The sequence below is a fragment of the Hemitrygon akajei genome, chromosome 20, assembly GCF_048418815.1.
Source record: "Hemitrygon akajei chromosome 20, sHemAka1.3, whole genome shotgun sequence".
Classification (NCBI taxonomy): Eukaryota; Metazoa; Chordata; class Chondrichthyes; order Myliobatiformes; family Dasyatidae; genus Hemitrygon; species Hemitrygon akajei.
Window position 1 is genome coordinate 67,264,601 of NC_133143.1, and position 20,833 is coordinate 67,285,433.

General features: G+C 43.5%; 1 protein-coding gene and 1 long non-coding RNA gene across 4 annotated transcripts in view; both read right to left on the reverse strand.

Annotated features, from left to right (window-relative positions):
- The window catches only part of LOC140713892 (uncharacterized), a 36,108-nt gene extending 35,554 nt beyond the window's left edge, over positions 1–554 (reverse strand). The window contains exon 1 of the long non-coding RNA XR_012095761.1: positions 456–554. This is a non-coding gene — a long non-coding RNA (uncharacterized lncRNA). The remainder of the gene's footprint in view (positions 1–455) is intronic.
- Positions 555–6,114: 5,560 nt separating this feature from the next.
- Positions 6,115–20,833, reverse strand: part of LOC140713893 (retinoic acid receptor beta) — a 259,900-nt gene continuing 245,181 nt past the window's right edge. For all 3 annotated transcript variants that reach the window (XM_073024544.1, XM_073024543.1, XM_073024542.1), the window contains 3 exons: positions 17,916–18,120; positions 10,944–11,102; positions 6,115–8,227 (listed from right to left, as the gene is read on the reverse strand). In XM_073024544.1, the coding sequence (XP_072880645.1) occupies positions 8,007–8,227; positions 10,944–11,102; positions 17,916–18,120 (585 nt within the window). In that variant the 3' untranslated portion in view covers positions 6,115–8,006. The remainder of the gene's footprint in view (positions 8,228–10,943; positions 11,103–17,915; positions 18,121–20,833) is intronic.

Below are 20,833 nucleotides of genomic sequence, written 5' to 3' on the forward strand. Positions count from 1 at the left end.
CACCCCTCTTTCACCTCCTCCTCTATCCTTCCTAAAACTGGTAACATTATTCACCCATTCCTGTTCCCCTCTCAACCACGTTTCAGTAATGCTGATCCATGCTCTAAGTTCATCACATGTGCCCATACTTTAAAATATACACACTTCAATCTATCATACCTGTTATTTCGATTTTGCCTTTCAACGCTTTCCCTGAAATCCACCTTCCGGTCCGACCTTGCTGATGTGGGGCTCCGGTTCACAGCCCCCTGCAAAACTAGTTTAAACCCTCCGGAGTACCAACAAACCTCCCTGCCAGGATACTCGTCCCCCTCCAGTTCAGGTGCGACCCATCCCTCTTGAACAGGTCGCCCCCTTCCCCAGAAAAGGTTCCACATGATCCAAGAACTTGTAACTCTGCCCCCTGAAACATCTCCTCAGCCTCTCATTCATCCGCGCTGCCACCCCGTTCTTACCTGCACTAATCCGCGGCACAAAATGAAATTAATGCGTCTTCTCATTTGGAAACAGAGTTTGAAAATCGCTTTAATCACCCTCGTGCTGAATTCTTCCACCACGTGGGGATAAACTTCTGACGGACCCAGAGGCTTCCTCTAAGGCGGAGCCGAACGTAGTTTCACTGCATCATTTTAACCAAGGCTTCCGCGTGGTCCTAAGATCCATCACGGCAGACCCCTGGATTTTTTTAATGGGATTTTAAAAAATTAATTCACGTTCTGCTGTCACCAGCTCCCGCCCACGCCCCTTATCATGTCCAACAAGGGTTATAAATCTAGTTTTATGACTGGGAGGAAGTTTTCTGTACTGGTGTTACAAAGCCAAATTAGACCACGCTTGGTATAATGCGTTTACTTCTGTTTGCCTCATTCTAGGAAGATGGGGAATTTTTAAAACGGTGAAGAGGAGATTTACTAGGATACTGCCTGGATTAGACAGCATGTTTTACGAGGATAGATTATGAGGCTAGGGTTTTTCACTTTGGAGCAAAGGAGGATGAGAGGTGACTTTATAGAGATGATAAGAGGCATAGATAGAGTGGGCAGCCAGATATTTTTCCCCAGGACAGAAATGGCTAATAAAAGAGGGCATAATTTGAAGGAAAGTATAGGGGTGATGTCAGAGATGTGTTTTTTTATACAGAGAGTGGTGAAACACTTGAGAGGGATGGTGGTAGAGGCAGATACATGAGGGACATTTAAGCGGGGCATGGATAATAGAAAAATGGAAGGCCATTGTCATGTATTTAATATTTTAGTAATGTTTGAGTAATGTTATAAATATATTGTTTGATTAAGCATTCTTCTTCATTTAAATAATTCATTATGGGTTATATAGTACATAGAAGTACGTGAATGGCATACGTCAATACACCACCACGTCATACGTGCGTGTACGGTACAAGTAAAAACAAAGTATACACATTTATCCCCAGTCTCCCTGTCTTTCGCTTTCAATTCGTTTTATGTTTTGGAGTTACAAAATATAACAGCTATGTGGGAGGGAGGGATTAAATTGATCTTGGAGTAGGTTAAAAGGACAGCACAGCATAGTGGGCTGAAGAGACTGTACTGGGCTGTAATGTTCTAAGAATAAAAAGCATAATATTACTTAAATGAAATGAGAACATATTGCAGTGCACATGGTGTTAGAAAAATGCCAGAGACACAGAATAATAATTTACATGATTAGCATCCCATTGATGAGGCCATCAATACCTATCACAGAGATTCAGATCAGCATCCTCCCCCTTTTCCCTAATGGCCATCGGGAAGAAGGGACAGGAGCCGCGGGTCCCACACCACCAGGTTTGGGAACAGTTAGTACCCCTCAACCATCAGGCTCCTGAACCAGAGGGGATAACTTCACTCACCCCATCACTGAACTGTTCCCATGACCTATGGACTCACTTTCATGGACTCTTCATCTCATGTTCTTGATATTTGTTGCTTATTTATTTATTATTGTTATTGTTATTAATTTGCAGTTTGTTGTCTTTTGCACACTGGTGTTTCTCCATTTTGTTGGCCATGGTGTGTCTTTGTATTTCCTGTGAATGCCCACAAGAAAACCGAATCTCAGGGTTGTATACAGTGACAACTCTGATAATAAATTTATTCTGAGCTTTATTAACTTTGAACTAACAGTCAGCATGAACTTTATTTGTACTGCACTTTGTAATAATTTATTCTTCATTCTGCCCTCCTTTTTACTACCTTAATGTACTTGTGTTTAAAATGATCTGTCTGAATGGCACAAAGTCAAAAAGCTTTACCCTGAACAGGGCAGGTCCTGTTTGACAAACTTCCTGGAGTTCTTTGAGGACATAATGAGTGCAGTGGATAGAGGGGAGCAGGTGGATGTCGTATACTGGGTTTCCAGAAAGCATTCAATAAGGTGCCACACAAGAGACTTATAAATAAGATACAGACACATGGAGTCAGAGGAAGTACGTATATTGACATGGATAGTGGATTGGTTAACCAATAGAAGGCAGAGAGTTTGGGAGGAAGTATTAAGAAGAGGGACGCCTCACGTCTTAATAAGCTGGTAAGGAAGGCGGGCTCTGTCGTGGGCAAAGTACTGGAGAGTTTAACATCGGTAGCTGAGCGAAGGGCGCTGAGTAGGCTACGGTCAATTATGGAAAACTCTGAACATCCTCTACATAGCACCATCCAGAGACAGAGAAGCAGTTTCAGCGACAGGTTACTATCGATGCAATGCTCCTCAGACAGGATGAAGAGGTCAATACTCCCCAATGCCATTAGGCTTTACAATTCAACCGCCAGGACTTAAGAACTTTTTAAAAGCTATTATTAATGCTTTTTGAGATAGTGATTTAGATGCATATCATATTTTTTACTGAGTTAAGTATTGTATGTAATTAGTTTTGCTACAACAAGTGTATGGGACATTGGAAAAAAGTTGAATTTCCCCATGGGGATGAATAAAGTATCTATCTATCTATCTATCTAAATGGGTGTTTCTCCGGTTGGCAGTCAGTGGTGAGTGGGGTGCTGCAGGGGTCGGTGCTGGGCCCGCAGCTGTTTACCATTTACATTGATGATTTCGAAGAGGGGACTGAGTGTAGCGTAGCAAAATTTGCTGATGACACTAAACTGAGTGGAAAAGCAAATTGTACAGAGGATGTGGAGAGTCTGCAGAGGGATGTAGATAGGTTAAGTAAGTGGGCCAAGGTCTAGAAGATGGAATACAACGTTGGTAAGTGCGAGATCATCCACTTTGGAAGGAATAATGGAAGAGCAGATTATTATTTAAATGGTGGGAGATTGCAGCATGCTGTTGTGCAGAGGGACTTGGGAGTGCTTGTGCATGAATTGCAAAAAGTTGGCTTGCAGGTACAACAGGTTATTAAGAAAGCAAATGGAATGTTGGCCTTCATTGCTAGAGGGATTGAATTCAAGAGCAGGGAAGTCATGCTGCAACTATACAGGGTACTGGTGAGGCCACAGCTGTAGTACTGTGTGCAGTTCTGGTCTCCGTACTTGAGGAGGGATATACTGGCTTTGGAAGCTGTGCAGAGGAGGTTCACCAGGTTGATTCCAGAGATGAAGGGGTTAACTTATGAGGAGAGATTGAATCACTTGGGACTATACTCTCTGGAGTTCAGAAGCATGAAAGGGGATCTTGTAGAAAGATACAAAATTTTGAAAGGGATAGATAAGATAGAAGTAGGAAAGTTGTTTCCATTGGTAGGTGAGACTAGAACTAGGGGACATTGCCTCAAGATTCAGGGGAGAAGATTTAGGACAGAGATGAGGAGAAACTTTTTCCCAGAGAGTGGTGAATCTGTGGAATTCTCTGCCCAGGGAAGCAGTTGAGGCTTTTTCACTAAATATATTTTAGATAGAGTTAGATTTTTACGTAGTAGGGGAATTGAGGGTTATGGGGAAAAGGCAGGTAGATGGAACTGAGTTTACGGACAGATCAGCCATTATCTTATTGAATGGTGGGGCAGGCTCGATGGGCCGGATGGCCGACTCCTGCTCCTATTTCTTATGTTTTTATGTTATGTATTTTCACTACATGTGGACAGGTGGACTGAGTACTGAAGAAGGTGTTTAGCAGACTGGTTAGAGCACTGAGTCTAGTAGTTGGGACATTACATTCCAGTTTTATAAGTTAGTGGTGAGGCCTTGCTTGGAGTACGACATACAGGTTTGGTCACCCTGTTATAGGAGAGATGTGGCTGAACTGGAAAGAATGCAGAAATCATTCTCAAGGATGTTTCAGAATCAGGATCAGGTTCAATATCACCAGCATACGTCCTGAAATGTGGCAATAGTACAATGCAAACATACTAATAGCAAACTGTAAGTTACAGTAAGTATTTGGTTCCTAAGGTTGTCACAGCCGGGGTGGTAGTGGGGATAAGCCTCCACTACCTATAAAGTGCTCCAAATGGCGTGTGACTAACAGCCTCTGACAACCAAGTCCAAATCTTGGCCTTCACGTGTGGCTTAGCTACTAGGCCCAGTGGAACTGTTTCTACTGACAAGGGGCAAAGGCAGACCACTGGTGCCTCAAAACCAGTTTCTTCGGGCAGGTGGGGCTCGTCAGCCTTTGACGGCAGCCTGTCTAGGAGAAGAGAAACTCTGATTTTAAACCTCCACTGCCTTACGGCCATAGGCTTCGGGAGTAAATCCCGAGGAAGAAATCTGGAGCCGGGGTCCCTAAGGCAGTTTGATGTTGTTTACAGCTTCTCTCTGGGAACCTCCGCGATGACACTGGTGCCAAACTGTATCGGAGCTTGCCCTTCCCTTGGACTACATCAGTGACGTGGAGAGGGGGATCCCGCTGCACGGGCAACAGCCGGTTCTTCAAATCTTCCCACCCAGGCTTGTACCCTGGAGAGGGCACAAACACATGATTCCCTGCGATCAATGGCTGCCTACTAATATATATATATATTTTTTAAAGTTCAATTGAATGAGTAGTGCAAAAAGAGAAAAAAAGTAGTGAGGTAGTGTTCATGGGTTCAATGTCCATTCAGACATCTGATGGCAGAGGAGAAGAAAGTGTTGTTGAATTGTTGAGTGTGTGCCTTCAGCCTCCTATACCTGCTCCCTGATGCTAGTAATGAGAAGAGGGCAGGTTCTGGGTGATGGGGGTACTTAATGATGGATGTCACCTTTTTGAGGCGTCTCTCCTTGAAGACGTCCTGGATGCTGGGGAGACTAGAGCCTATGATGGAGCTGACTGAGTTCACAATTCCTGGATTAGAGGGCCTGAGTTATAGGGAGAGCTTAGCCAGGCAGCGTCTTTATTTCTTGGAATGCAGGGGTGACCTCATGGAAGTGTTTAAAATTATGGGAGGTATAGATAAGGTGGATGGGGAAACAGTCTTTTCCACAGGTGGGGGCGGTCCAAAACTAGGGTGTATAGATTTAGGGTGAGAGGGGAAAGATTTAGAAGGGACCTGAGGACATCTTTTTCACACAGAGGGTGGCGAGTGTATGAAATGAGCTACCAGAGGAAGTGACCGGGGCGGGTACAATACTATCAACTAAGAAGCACTTATATAGGTACATGGAGGGAAGGGCAGAATGCGGGAAATTGAGACTAGTTGGGTGAGAATGGTAGTCAGCATAGGCTTGTTGGACTGAAGGGTCTGTATCTATTCTGTATTGCTCAATTACTCCATGTGATAATAAGAATCCAATACCGATAACGGGGGTTGTTGTTGCTGCCTGGAGTGGATGAACCATAAGACAAAGGAGCAGAATTAGGCCATTCAGCTCATTGAGTCATTCCATCATGGCTGTACCTTTAAGGGCTGACTATGGTAGCGTTCAATTCAGCCTGATCTCGTTGGGTGGTGTGCTGGTCAGCTTCCCTGCTTTCTTGTGGATGGAAAACCACACAAATATTGTTTCAATTATCCCTGAGGCCAATTTCACTTTTTGTTTTGAGTTGCGATCCAATCGGCATGAAGCGAAGCTTGGTTTCAGGGTGAAAGGGTGAAATTTGCACTCTAGACAAACACTGCTACCCTGTTTTTGACTGTGTGTTCCTTTGGAAGCTCAGTTAACTCCAATCGGTGAAGATGAAACAAACTAAAGTTGCAGGGAAAAGAAATAACGCGAGAGCACACGGTAAAATAAATATACTTTATTCTTTTGCCAGGAAACGTAATGGAAAAGATAACCAGTATATGAACATAGAAGGCATTGTTAAACAATTTCAATGTACAAACGGAGCCAGTAAAAGTACGGAGCAGTCCTAATGCTAAAAAAACAACATCCCACTAGTGTTTTATACACGAGAATGATTTGATAAACTCAAATTACTGTACTCGAGAATAAATCTACAATAGTTACACGCTTCTGCAGAGAGATATAATGTGCGTCAGCCACCGGGTGAAATTCACTTACTGGCTCATGAACAAGCAGATAAAACAACAATATTACACTAAAAAGTGTTGTGCCTTGGAGGCTACCTTTACTGCGACAACATGCAGCTTTCTCATTTTTACCTTTTGATCTGTTGCTGAATTTGCCCAGCTGAAATAATAAAAGAAAAACATATTCGACTAGCTTTGGATGCTAGTACAAAGCGAACGTGAAATGGAAAAAGCTCAACTGCAAAAATATCATATTACTGTCTGCAGAGAAATGCTTTCGCCTTCCTTAAAAAAATCTGTTATTTAAGTGCTTGTGAAATGTAAACACGCATACAAAGAACATGGTCGTGTTGGCTAACTGTGTGCCAGTGGGAAACGATCACCAGCAGTACTTAACAACAGCATTAAAAAAATTAAAATATCAACCTCTCTTTTTCATTGCAAAAGAAGGTGAAGTACACTCAGTGGCCACTTTATTAGGTACACCTGCTCATTAATGCAGATATCTAATCAGCCAATCAGGTGGCAGCACCTCATGCATAAAAGCATGCAGACATGGTCAAGAGGTTCAGTTGTTGTTCAGGCCGAACATCAGAATGGGAAGAAATGTGATCTAAGTGGCTTTGACTGGGGAATGATTGTTGGTGCCAGACAGGGTGGTTTGAGTATCTCACAAACTGCTGATCTCCTGGGATTTTCACACACAACAGTCTCTAGAGTTTACAGAGAATGCTGCAAAAAAACAGAAAAAAAAAATATCCAGTGAGCAGCAGTTCTTTGGGTGAAAATGCCTTGTTAGTGAGAGAGGTCAGAGGAGAATGGCCAGACTGGTTCAAGCTGACAGTAACTCAAATAACCACACGTTACAGCAGAACAGAACACATTGAACACTGAAGTGGATGGGCTACAGCAACAAAAGATCACACTGGGTTCCATTCCTGTACCTAATGAAGTGGCCACACTGAGTGTATGTCCTTGTCTGTTTGAATGCTGAATGCTGGTTCATTGAGGGTAGAATTCCAGCCTTTAGGCGAATCTGAATAGAAAATGCAGGAAAACACAACATTAAGAATAATCCGGAGAATCCACAACCATAACTCACCTGACCGCCGTGTGTGTGTGTGTGTGTGTGTGTGTGTGTGTGCGTGTGTGTGTGTGCGTGTGTGTGTGCGTGTGTGTGTGTGTGTGTGTGTGTGTGTGTGTGTGTGTGTGTGTGTGTGTGTGTGTGTGTGTGTGTGTGTGTGGAACATGATATGCAAGTCATTAAGAAAGCACCAGAATCTCCAGCGTAGAAAGTGAGTTCACATTGAGGAATAACTCCGCAAAGTAAGGTAATAATCAGAGTTCACCATCATTCCCATGGTTTCTCGCCAGCATGCAACAGTGGATATACAGATGGACTATACCAGGTATCAGACTCTGAGCTGATCATACAATCCATGAGGAAGAGACCTGACTGAGAAAGTTCCTTCCTCAGTATTCCCAGACTCCAAAATCCATTATGGTCAAGAGCATCAGCAATTTTAACGTTGAATACACCATTTTCAGCCTGGACCTTCGGGCCTTGCTTGTTCAAAACAAAAGTAAAAGAAAATAACAATGAAAATACCACGTTTGTGAATGGATGTGGTGAGTCTGCGCCATTTCACTGTGTGTTTGGTACACGGTGGTTTGGTCCATTGGCTGCGGTGTTGGGAGACACAGTGGGGCTGGCACTGGCTTCTAGCGCCCGGCTGTTAGTTTCTGTGCTTTCGTCCGCTGCGGGGGCGAGGGGATCATGTCCTTCTGAGTTCTCCAACATTTCTTGAATGAGGGGCGGCATCGACCCAGGGATCTCCAGTTTAAGCGTGATGACACGTTCGGCACCTGGGTGGTGGAGAGACTCTTTTTAGTTACGGTGAACGTTCTTTGTTGGACCACCCTTATCCCCCAACCAGTCCAAACAAACCTTTGTTTTTAACAATCTAGAACAAGTATTTTTCAGACAACCTCTATAAAGATCTCAATGCAATCTTGCTTCTCTTCCACAGATAATAATTTCAGCATTTCAGACTTTTCAATTCTAGTTTTATTCTCTGCAGTCTAATCATTACCTCTTTAACAAATTTAGAGTTACAGGCCCTTCTGGCCCAATGAGCCCCCACTGCCCAATTATCCCACTAATCTGTATGTCTTTGGAATGTGGGAGGAGGAAACCCACATGATGCACAGACTCTACAATGCCTTTTAAAGAGATTAAAGATCGACTTTACTTGTCAGTGTACATTGAAACATACAGTGAAATGAGTCATTTGTATCAATTCAAAACAGCGAGGGTTGTGCTGGGCAGCCCACAATGTCACCACAATTCCTGTGCCACACAGCATACCCACAACTCACTGAGCCTAACCCGTACGTCTGTAATGCGGGAGGAAACCAGAGCACTCAGAGGAAACCCACATGGTCACGGAGAGAATGTACAATCGCTTACAGACAGCGGCAGGAATTGAACCTGTGTACCCGGTGCTGTAATAGTATTATGTAAATCTCTAAGCTACTGTGATGCCCCATTTTGTGCACAGAAATACAGATGGTGTTCCACCTGCAACGTTGTGAAGTATAAAATGGTGTATCAACAGAACAGAGTGCAGACACTGTACTGTCCCAAAGTCAGGGTCAAAGAAAAATTATTATCAAAGTACATATATGTTACCATGTCCTACCCTGAGATACATTTTCTTCCACGCATTATTATTAAGGTACTGGGGGCATAATCTTAAGTTTATTGGAGAAAAGTATAGCGGGGGACATAGCGTAGATTTTTACACAGAGTGGTGGGTGTGTGGACTGCACTGCCAGGGGTGATAGTAGAGGCAGATATATTAGGGACATTTAAGAAACTTTTAGATAGGCACATGGGTGGAGGATAAAAGAAGGGCAATGAGGAAGCGAGGGGTTAGATTGACCTTAGAGGAGGTTTAAAAGTCATCACAACATCGTGGGCCGAAGGGCCTGTATTGTGCTACACTGTTCTACATTTTATGGCTCTTAGCAAATAGATTTAATTGGTTGTTAACACCTGAAACATGTATTATGATTGGTATTTAAATATGCAACACAGTTTCTATTGGATGAACACCTGATGAACTAATCAAATTCCCTATAAAGATGGGATTTCCGTGTTCAGACAGTTAGGTGACAGGGGGCCATGCTGTTTTCCTTGTGCACAAGTAAATAAAGGAACGAGTGTGAGTTGTCAGTTCACTAATTGTGCCGACAACGCTGCAATGGGAAGATCATCAGACAAGACGACAGTACAGTGCAGAAGTCTTAAGCACATTTATGTAGCTAGGGTAGCTGAGACTTTTGCACAGAACCGTATTGTGAACATTGAGCAGAGAACGAGTTTGTAAATCTGGCTGGAGCAAAGGATGCTGGGAATGGTGAGGGTCGAGTGCCACGGGAGGGGGATGGGACAGGTGGCAGAGGAATGCCAGGGTCAGGGGCTGGCACGGGTGCAGATACACCCAGCCCTAAGACACCGGGCAAGGTCATTGGATTCCAACAATTGGTTTATTGATCATTACAGAATGTCTCTCTTGTGCTTCCCACTCCCTCCCCTCACCCTGCCCCCTTTCTCAACCACGGTTCCCCTCTCCCCCTCTCCCTGCCCCCTTTCTCAACCACGGTTCCCCTCTCCCCCTCTCCCTGCTCCATTCCCACTCTCAGTTCACAATAGAGACCCAGATCAGAATCAGGTTTATCATCACTCACACATGTCATGAAATTTGGTTTTTTTGCTGCAGCAGTACAGTGCAACATATAAAATTATTGCAGCACTGTGCAGAAGTCCAGACACCTTAGCTATATATATGACACAAGAAGGCTTCTTTTGTCTTTTAGAGAGCTTCCACAGGAAGCATCTTCAATCTTTCTCTTCTGAAACAACTCACTGTCTATTGGAGGATCTCAGAGGGGTCGTGGAGGAAAAGAATTGGTGACGTTTCAAGTCATAGCCCTACATCAGAGGTGAGATGGCCGGTGTAGAGAGGGGAAGGCCCTGTACTGTCCTACCTTCTATATTCAGAGATAATCCTGTTGAATTATTCCTGTTTATTGTACAAGACTGAATAAGGAGACAATATCTAACCCCGTTACATCAAAAAACTAAATCCCCACTACCAAAATTGGTTTCAAAAAAGTAGCATCATTACTTCCAAGAAAAAATAAAACAGTATAAAAAACACAGAAACAGTAAATTATAATAACTTTAAACACAAGAAGTTCTGCAGATGCCGGAAATTTTGATCAGCACACACAAAATGCTGGAGAAACTCAGCAGATCAGGCAGCATCTATGGAGAGGCATAAACACAAGCAGATGCTGGAAATCCAGAGCAACAGAGAGAGAGAGAGAGTGCTAGGGGAGCTCAGCAAGTCAGATGGCATGTATAGACAGGAACCAGGTGAGCTATGGAAAACTCCATAGATTTTGCCTGACCTGCTGAGTTCCTCCAGCATTTTGCGTGTACGTTTGGCAGCATCTATGTAGAGGTATAAACAGTTGACATTTCAATAATTATAATAATTATTTTGCTTGGTACCTTTTGCACTTATGCTCCGGAGATCTGTGATTTTCATTAGTATCTTTGGGAACATATGGGGTTTATTGGGTCTTCTTTTCCGGATGTAAATCTTTAAAGCTTCCAGAAGCGGTTCCTGCAGTTTGTCCACTTTTCCCGCGTTTTCCAGATCTTGCCGATCTATAAAGAGATTGATATCAGCAGAACACATCAGGCAATCTGCAGACCAAAGGTAAAATCACAATGACTGACTTTACAATTTCATTCTTCAACTCATTACCTCTGGCTGTGGATGGAAGGGATGATTGAGCAACTTGTAACTTGCCTGCTCATATCAATTCAGTGCCAATTTGTAGTCAGCAGAAAGAGGAATGTTTATGAAGATCTGAGGAAATTCTTTTAGATATTCATCCCCATAAAGCCATAAGACATAAGAGCAGAATCAGGCCATTCATCCCATCGAGTCTGCTCTGACATTCGATCATGGATGATTTATTTTCCCTCTCAACCCCATTCTCCTGCCTTCTCCCTGTAATATTTGATACTCTTACTAAACTAGAATCATTCAACCTCTTCTTTAACATACCCAATGCCTTTGCTTCCACAGCTGTGTATAACAATGAATTTCACGGGTTCACCACCCTCTGGCTAAAGAAATTCCACCTCATCGCTGTTTTAAAAGGACGCCCCCCTATTCTGCGGCTGAGCCCTCTGGTCCTAGATTCTCCCACTAGAGGAAACACTCTCTCCATGTCCACTGTATCTAGGCCTTTCAATTTTTTGGTACATTTCAGCGAGATTCTTGCCCCCACACCACCCCCTCCTGACCATTTCCCTTAAACTCTAGTGAACACAGGCCTAGAGTCATCAAACACGACTCACATGTTACTTTTAATTCCTGGGATCATTCTTGTGAATCTCCTCTGGACCCTCTCCAGTGCCAGCACATCCATTCTTAGATAAGGGGCCCAAAACTGCTCACAATACTCCAAGTGAGGTTTGGCCAATGCCTTATAGAGCTTCAGCATCACATTGTCCCTTTTTAGTTCCAGTCCTCTCGGCATGAATGCTAACATTGCATTTGCTTTCCTTACTATCGACTCGACCCAGTGCCAACATCGCATGCCCACAACTCAATAACCCCAACGTGTATGTGGGAGGAAACCTGTGTGGCCTCGGGGAGGGGGAAGAAGAATGAGAACGTCCGGGTGGGGGGGGGGGGGTCTTTGATTTGTTTGCTGCTTTCCCGGGGAAGCGAGAAGCACGTGGGAACAAGGTGGTAACCTGTTTTGGTCTATGGGAGAGTAGGAACTAAGGAGGACAGGAAGAGATGTGGAGGTGTCAGCCATCAGTGTGCTAATGACAGGGTACAAGGGACCAAATGGCTTGGGTTTAAGTAACCAGATGATTATTTTCAGTCATGGGATAAATCATAAAGTCATAGGAAACTACAGCAAAGAAGCAGGCACTTTGGCCCATCTAGCCTGTGCCAAACTATTAATCTGCCTAGATCAAGCTGCACACAGACCATATCTATACCTCTTCTACCTATGTACTTACTCAAACTTCTCTTAAGTGTTGAAATCATACCTACAAGCACAAAATGTACGTCAGGACACCAGTAATGTCTAACAGGTTCCAATTATAAGGTCCCAGTTCCAAACAGTGATGTTTTGCATCTCTGTGATCAGATTGTTTTAGTATCTCACTCCAGTGACAGTTCCTCCAGTGGGGGAGTGTCCCTCAGTCTTTTGTGTAAATCCAGATTGTAATGCATTCAGCACTTGCGCTGAGGCTCAATCCCAGACCCTTCTGTAACAGAGGAAAAGGTGCTCCCATTCCACCAGCATCACCTCTAGGAGGGTCGTTATCATTCACCTTAGGGCCAAGGAGGGCTGGGTGTCCAGAGTTGCTGTTAGCTTCCAGCTACTGGGAGATTCAGTAGATCAACGCCTGTTGGGATTCTCCCTGGTACTGCCGCAGCAGACCACCGAAATAACAAGAAAATTGACTGCGACTTTTAGGATCTTCATGGAAGAAAAACAGGGTTGGAAAATTCCTCATGCGTCTAAATTTAGGTTTAACAGAGCAACTCCCTCATGAAAGCTTGGAATGACAGCTGTAACATGCGTGCCTAGCTCCCACCCACATTACCACCAACAAGAAAGCCTTAGTTTCCAGTTAGGATTTTAATTCCAACTATTAAAGAATATTTACACCAGCAGGTTCAGGAACAGTTATAACTCCTCAACCATCAGGCTCTTGAAGCAAAGGGGATAACTTCACTCATCCCATCACTGAAATTTTCCTACAACCTATGGACACACTTTCAAGGACTCTTCATTTTATGCTCTCGATATTTATTGCTTTTTTTTTGTACTTGCACAGTTGTCTTTCGTACATTGGTTGTCTGTCTTGTGTGTGGTTTTTCATTGATTCTGTGTATGCCCGCAAGAAAATGAATGTCAGGGTTGTACATAGTGACATAGATGCTCTTTGATAATAAATTAACTTTGAACTTTGAACCCTGGTCCCCTGGTTGACAGAGGTGAGCTGTATGACTGGCATTTCAATTAGCAAACCTATCATTCATGCCAATTTGGCTGTCTTGGTCCTGGCCCTTCAAGCTCAGAGCCACAGAAGTTGAAATGCTGAAGTCAAAAGTCACTAAACAGAAAAGGTGAAAAAAGGGCACAGCAGTAGCAGAGCGTTAGCACGACGCTGTTACAGCTCACAGTGTTCCAGAGTTCAGGGTTCAATTCAGGTGCCGTCTGTAAGGAATTTGTATGTTCCTCCCCCTGATTGCCTGGGCTTCCTCCAGGTGGTCTGGTTTGCACACGCAGTCCAAAAGATATATCGGTTGCTAGGTTAACTGGTCACTGTGAATTGTCCTGTGATTAGGCTAGGGTTAAGTAGGTGGGTAGCTGGCCGGTGTGGCTCGTAGGACTGGAAGGGTCTGTTTCATGTTATATCTCTAAATAAAAATTGTTCAAGTTCTTTATTTTGACTGAGACCATAGACCAAAACACATAGGAGAAGAACTAGGCCATTCGACCCATCAATTTTACTGTACCATTCTATCATGGCGGATTAATTTTCCCTCTCAACCCCATTCTCCTGCCTTCTCCCCCACAACACTGACTAATCCACTGGCCAAAGAAGTTCCTCCTGATCGATGCTGTAAAGGATGTGCCGTCCAGTCCCACACACACTCACAAGGTGTGGCCTCATTATTGTAGTAGAGACAGCCACAGGCAGACATGTCGGAATGGGAATGGGAGTCGCAGTGAACTGATGGTGTGAGATTGACACATCTCCCGATACAGCGACTACAGTTTAAAGTACACAGACAGTAAGAAGAACTTTGGGATATCCCTAAGAGGCACAGAATAAGTAAGTTAATTCTTGCTTCTACAGGACGATTTAAATACTTGGGATCAAATTTGTTGGCCAGAAGATGGCAGCAGATCAGCACAAATACTTGTGACAGTAAACACCTCAGGAGCTGATGAAACCACTGCAACTCTAGCATTAATTAAACACCATTAGATCTGCTATGTCCATGCTGTATCTCTAAATAAAGTTCTATATTTTGATTTAGACCACCAGACCATGAGACGTGGGAGAAGAATTTGACAATTCGGCCCACTGAGTCGGCTTCACAATCCCGTCACGGATTAATTTCAAAAGAAGGAAAATCCGGTGCTTTTCCTTTGCAGCTGGAAATGTTGTGCCCCCCCCCCACCCCCCACGTTTGCACGATTCCACTGAAAGTTTTGCAAACTCTGTTTGAGCCAGAAATACTCAAAGCCTTAGTAATCTAACACACAATGACTATTCCATCCAGATTATCCCTTGAGCGGAAGATCCCTCACTCCGGGAAACGGGGTCACTTTGTTAGAAGAGCTTCACCAAGTCATGCTACTACTGATGATTTGTCTTTGACAGATAAGTGTGATTTGCTTACGATGGGCAGCACCTGGGATTTAAAGTTTGAAGTTCAAATTAAATTTATTATCGAAGTAGATATAAACCCAGTGCTCAATTTAATAGTTACCACCAGTATCTAATAAACTTCTCCATGGATTGTCACCTTGTCGTGGTGGAGAAGCTTGTGTGGTCCTGAGATCCCGAGAGCGATGCCGTCTGGAGCTATGCTCCTGGTAGGGTCACCCATGGCGGTAAGGTCAAGGGTGAGGTCCCGAGAGTGATGCTGTCTGGAGCTATGTTCCTAGTAGGGTCACCCATGATGGTAAGGTCAAGGGTGAGGTCCCGGAAAAAGAACAATCCCACCAAGACCTCAACGGTGGAACAGGCGGATGAAGTTACTTCGAACTCAACGGCTGTGAAGACTGCAACAAATCCATCAGCTCCAATCGTCGTGGTTTCCATGCCACTGGAATCAGTTGGTTGATTTGTGAAGCATCGTGTGCTTCTTGGAGTGCAACATCAAGTACACGTTAAGCAAATACACTCACAGGTGTCTTTGCTCTGTGGGCCAAACGGAACTAAGACCATCAGCCTCGACCTCGAGGGATAGCCACGACGACCTAATAAAGTGGCTACTGAGTGTATGCCATCATACACCACCCTGAGGTCCATTCTCTCGTGGGCATGCACAGGAGGTCAATGAATCAATGTAAAACTACACAGAAAGACTGACAACCAACCAATCTGCAGAAGAAGACAAACTGTGCAAATACAAAACAAATGATAATAGTAAGCAGTAAATAAATAATAATGAGAACATGAGTTCAGAATCCTCAAGAGTGAGCCTACAAGTTATGAGAACGGTTTGGATTTAAGGTGAGTGAAGTTATCCATATGGTTCAGGAGCTGGATGTTTGCAGGGTAATGATGTTCCTGAACCTGGTAATGTGGGATATAAGGCTCCTGTACCTCCTTCCCAATGGCAGCAGTGAGGAGGGAGCATGGCCTGGATGGTGGGGGTCCCTGATGATGGATACAGCTTTCCTATGACATTGTTCCTTGTAGATGTTCCCAGTGGCGGGAGGGCTTTGCCTGTGATGGACTGGGCTGTGTTCACTACATTTTGCAGGTCTTTCCATTCCTGGACATTGGTGTTCCCATACCAGACTGCGATGCAGTGGGTCAATATACTCTCCACTACACATCCATAATGTTACCTGCTGAAGGGAGGATGTCACAGCTCCACACTGGGATACTTCCAGAGGGAAGGCAGAACTTGGAAATCTCCCTGCATTTGATTTTTTCTCACAATGAAACCATAAGACATGGCAACAGAATTAGGGCTTTTGGCCCAGTGAGGCTGCTGCACCTTTCGATCACGGTTGATTTATATTCCCCCTCGACTCCGCTCTCTTTCTCCATTCTCGCCTCTCTTTTACTCTTTATGAAGATGTACCAGGTGGGTTAATTGATCACTGTAAATACTGCCGCGATGAGGTTGGAGTTAATTGGGGTTCTGGGGACTGCTGGGGCAGTGTGGCTCAAAGGGCCAGAGAGGCCTACTCTGTGCTGTATCTCTAAATAACTAAAATATTTCTGAACAAACCTTCATCCCTGCCTTGGGATATTTGGGAACAACAGAATTCCACGAAATGACAGTGTGAGAAGGCCAATTAACTAATTACATTAATGTAATGCAAACATTAAGTGAAGCTAATATTAAGAAAGGGGGTTTGATGTCCTTACACTGATCATATACAAGTTACTTTGGCAATATATAAGTTATTTTATTCATTATGCTAGTAACACAATAGTGTTTTCCTGTTAATAATTGCCATACCTGTAAAACTCCTGCTTGATTGTAAAGTAGGAATACCTCAAGCTCTGAAACCCTATGCATGAGTTAGTGGTTGCAATGATAACTTACACAGAGTGGGATAAAGTCTTAAAGTCATAGAGGTAGTCAGAACAGGCCCTTCAGCCCCACTCGGTTATACTAACCAGGTTGTCTACTTGAGATAGTCCCAATTCTCTGCATTTGACCAATATCCCTTGCACTTCAGAATCAGGTCAAATATCACTGGCTTAAGTTGTGAATCTTTTTTGTTTTGTGGCAACAGTACATTGGAATACATAATAATAAAAAATGGTAAATTACAATAAATAAATATTTTAAAAATTAAATTAAATAAGTCGAGCAAAAAATAGAGAAAAAAGTAAAACAAAAATAGTGAGGTAATGTTCATGGGTTCAATGTCCGTTCAGAAATCTGGTGGTGTGGAAGAAGCTGTTTCTAAAATATTGAGTATGTGTCTTCAGGTTCCTGTACCTCCTTTCTGATGGTAGCGACGAGATGATGTCCTGGGTGATGGGGATCGTTAATGTCGCCTTTTTGAGGCATTGCTCTTTGAAGACGTCCTTATCCATGTGCCGGCCCAAATCTTTAAACATTGTATTCATACCACCCTCTACCACTCCCTCTTGCAGCTCGTTCCACATACCCACCACCCTCTGTGTGAAAAAAATTGCCTGCTCGGATCCTTTTCAAAACTCTTCCCTCTCTTAAGCTTCTAGTTTTAAAATACCCTATCCCTGGGAAAAAGACATCTTATCTATACCTTTCATAATTTTATATACCATCCCTCAGCCTCCTATGATCGAGGGGAAAATGTCCTAGTCACTCCATATAACTCAAACCCTCCAGTCCCAGTAACATCCCCATGAATCTTTCCTGCACCCTCTCTAGCTGAGTTAAAGATGAAGATTAGCTTTATTTGTCACACGTACATTGAAACGTACAGTGAAATGGTTGTATGCTTCTGAGGATGTGCTGGGGGGCGGGAGGGGGGGACTTGCAAGAGTTACCATGCTTCTAGTGCCAAGATTCCATGCCCACAACTCACTAACCCTAAGCAGTACGTCTTTGGAATGTGGGAAGAAACCAAACCAGGTGGTCATGGGGACTCCTTACAGACAACGGTAGGAACTAAACTCATGTCAGTGGCGCAGTGAAGTGATACGCTAAAAAAATGCAGCATATTCCTGTGAAATGGACAGACCTACCCCCACAGATCAGGCAGATGGCACTGAGAAGGCCTGTTTCGGTGTCATCCATTTCCAGGGGCAGGAGTTGGCTGGCAAACGTGAAGACAAGGTCGGTGAGAGGCCCGAAACCTGCATTATGCATCTGAGTCCTGTTGAGTGTAAGGCCGTCGGAGAAAGTCATCGTGTCCTGCTCTGGTGTGTATCGGGTGCAGATCCGCAAAATCTATCGTGTGAAATTTAAAAAAAAGGAAGTTTAACATTATTTTCCAAATGAAACACTATTCCATGTTCAAACACATTTATTGTCTAAATACAGAAATGTCACCATTTGCTACCTTGAGAATCTTTTTTCTTTGCAGACATTTTCAGGAAAACAAAGAAATACAATTGATTTCTGAAAAACTATACATAAACGAAGACTGACAACCAACCAATGTGTAAAAGAAGAGAAACTGTGCAGATAGATAAATATCCTGAGAACATGAGTTGTAAAGGGTTCTTGGAAGTGAATCAGTAGGTTGTAGAATCAGATTTGTAGTGAGTGAAATGATTGCTGACAAGTTACAAACACTATGACAAACATCTTGCTTCGAATTTCTTTCATTAATTATTACTTAAATGTAAAAACAAAGGAGAACAAGAGATTCTGCAGATCCTGGAAATCTGGAGCGCGCGCGCGCGCGCGCGCACACACACACACACACACACACACACACACACAAATTGCTGGAGGAACTCAGCAGGTCAGGCAGCATCTATGGAAAGGAATAAACATTTGATGTTTCAGGCCGAGACCCTTCATCAGGACTGGAAAGGAAGAGGGCAGAAGCCAGATTAGGAAGGTGGGAAAGGAAAGCAGTACAAGCTGAAAGGTGATATGTGAGACCAGGTGAGGGGAGAGTGGCTGGATTCTGCAGCTAAAAAAAGGAAAATTAATTATTCTGTGCATCTAAGGCGCCCATCTTCACTGTCACGTTATCAAAATGTTCTAAACACAAAAGATTCTGGAGAATCTGAAAATCCAGAGGAGTTTCCAAAGATTCAGCATGACATTAAAACTTTGACAAACTTCCATAGAGAGTATATTGTCTGGCTGCATCACAGCCTGGCATGGAAACACCAATGCCCTTGAATGGAAAATCCTACAAAAAGTAGTGGATACAGCCCAGTCCATTATGGGCAAAGCCCTCCCCATCACTGACCACATCTAAATAAAATGCGATCACTGGAAATCAGAAAACCCCAGCAGCCAGGTTAAGCTCTCTGGAATGTGGGAAGAAACCCAAGGCCCAGAGGAAACCCAAGTGGTCATGGGGATAACTTCACTCACAACTTATGGACTCTTCACCTCATGTTCCCAATATTTATTGCTTTTTTTTGTATTTGCACAGTTTGTTGTTTTTTGCACACTGGTTGAATGCCCACATTGGTGGGGTTTTTCACTGATTCTGTTGCGGTCATTATTCCAATATGGAGTTATCAAGTATGCCTGCAAGACATGGTGACATATATGTACTTTGATAATAAAGATGCTTTGAAGTTTGAACGCACATAAATGCTGGAGGAACTCAGCAGATCAGGCAGCATCTATGGAGAGGAATAAACAGTTGACATGAACCCATCAAGACTACTTCACCATCAGAGTTTTGCACAATTCATTTATTTATTTGAAATTATAGCAAACCTTCATGTTTTCACTGTACCACTGCCACAAAGCAGCAGGTTTCATGGTATTTCATGACGTGGTGACAAGCCTGGACCTGTAATTGTAGGGTAATCCCACAGTCTGATGAACGTCATTATATATGTATTTATTTAGAGATAAGGCATGGTAACAGGCCCGAGGAGACGACGCTGCCCAGTGGCATGCACGTGACCAACTAACCTTTACGCTTTTGCAATGTATGATTTTGTCCTGCCGTCCGATCCTACATTAGAGGCACAGATTGAGGGGACAGCCGGAGGCTTTTTATCAGGGCAGAAATGGTTAATTTGAGGGAATATAATTTTAAGGTGATTGAAAGAAAGAATGGGGGGGATATCAGAGGTAGATATTTTTACAGAGTGGGGGGTGTGTAGAATGCCTTGCCAGATACATTAGAGGCATTTAAGAAACTCTTGGATAGGCAATGGATGGTAGAAACATAGAGGCTATGTGGGAGGGGAAAGGTTAGATTGATCTTAGGGGTGGTTAAAAGGTCAGCACAGCCATTGTGGGCCGATGGGCATCCTAGCTATATATATATATACACCTGAGACTTGTGTGCAGTATGCAGTACTCTATGTAATTCAAGTGGAATGTGCTATTAGGCATCAGTCACATTTTGCAATTGATGGTAAACTGCAGTTTAATTCCAAAACACAAAAGGATTTTGTGCCATGCAATGTAATATACCCTGTTCCAGTATGTGACCATTATGTGGAACCTATTTTCTTTTCATAATGGAAGTCTACAGTAAATGCAACAATTGCCAGCACATTGGTAATATATCTCAGAGGGGGCACGTTGTAGTAAATGCACAGATCTCGGACTATGCTCACTGAGGCTCCCTGCCTCCATTCTAACAACTTTCTCCAGGAGCACCATCGAGAGTCTCCTGTCTGGCTGCATCATTGTGTGATGATAGAAAAGTATAGCATATTGACAGGCCCTTTGGCCCATCTAATCTGAGCTGAACCATTTAAATTGCCTACTCCCATTAACATGCAGCGGGACCATAGTCCTCCATACCCCTACCACCTATGTACCTATCCAAACTTCTCAAACATTGAAATCAAGCTTGGATGGCAGCTCACTGCACATTCTGATCGCTCCCTGAGTGAAGAAATTTCCTTTAATGGTCCCCGTAAACTTTTCATCTTTCACCCTTAACAAATGGCCTCTAGTTGTAGTCCCACCCAACCTCAGTAGAAAAAGCCTGCTTGCATTATCTATA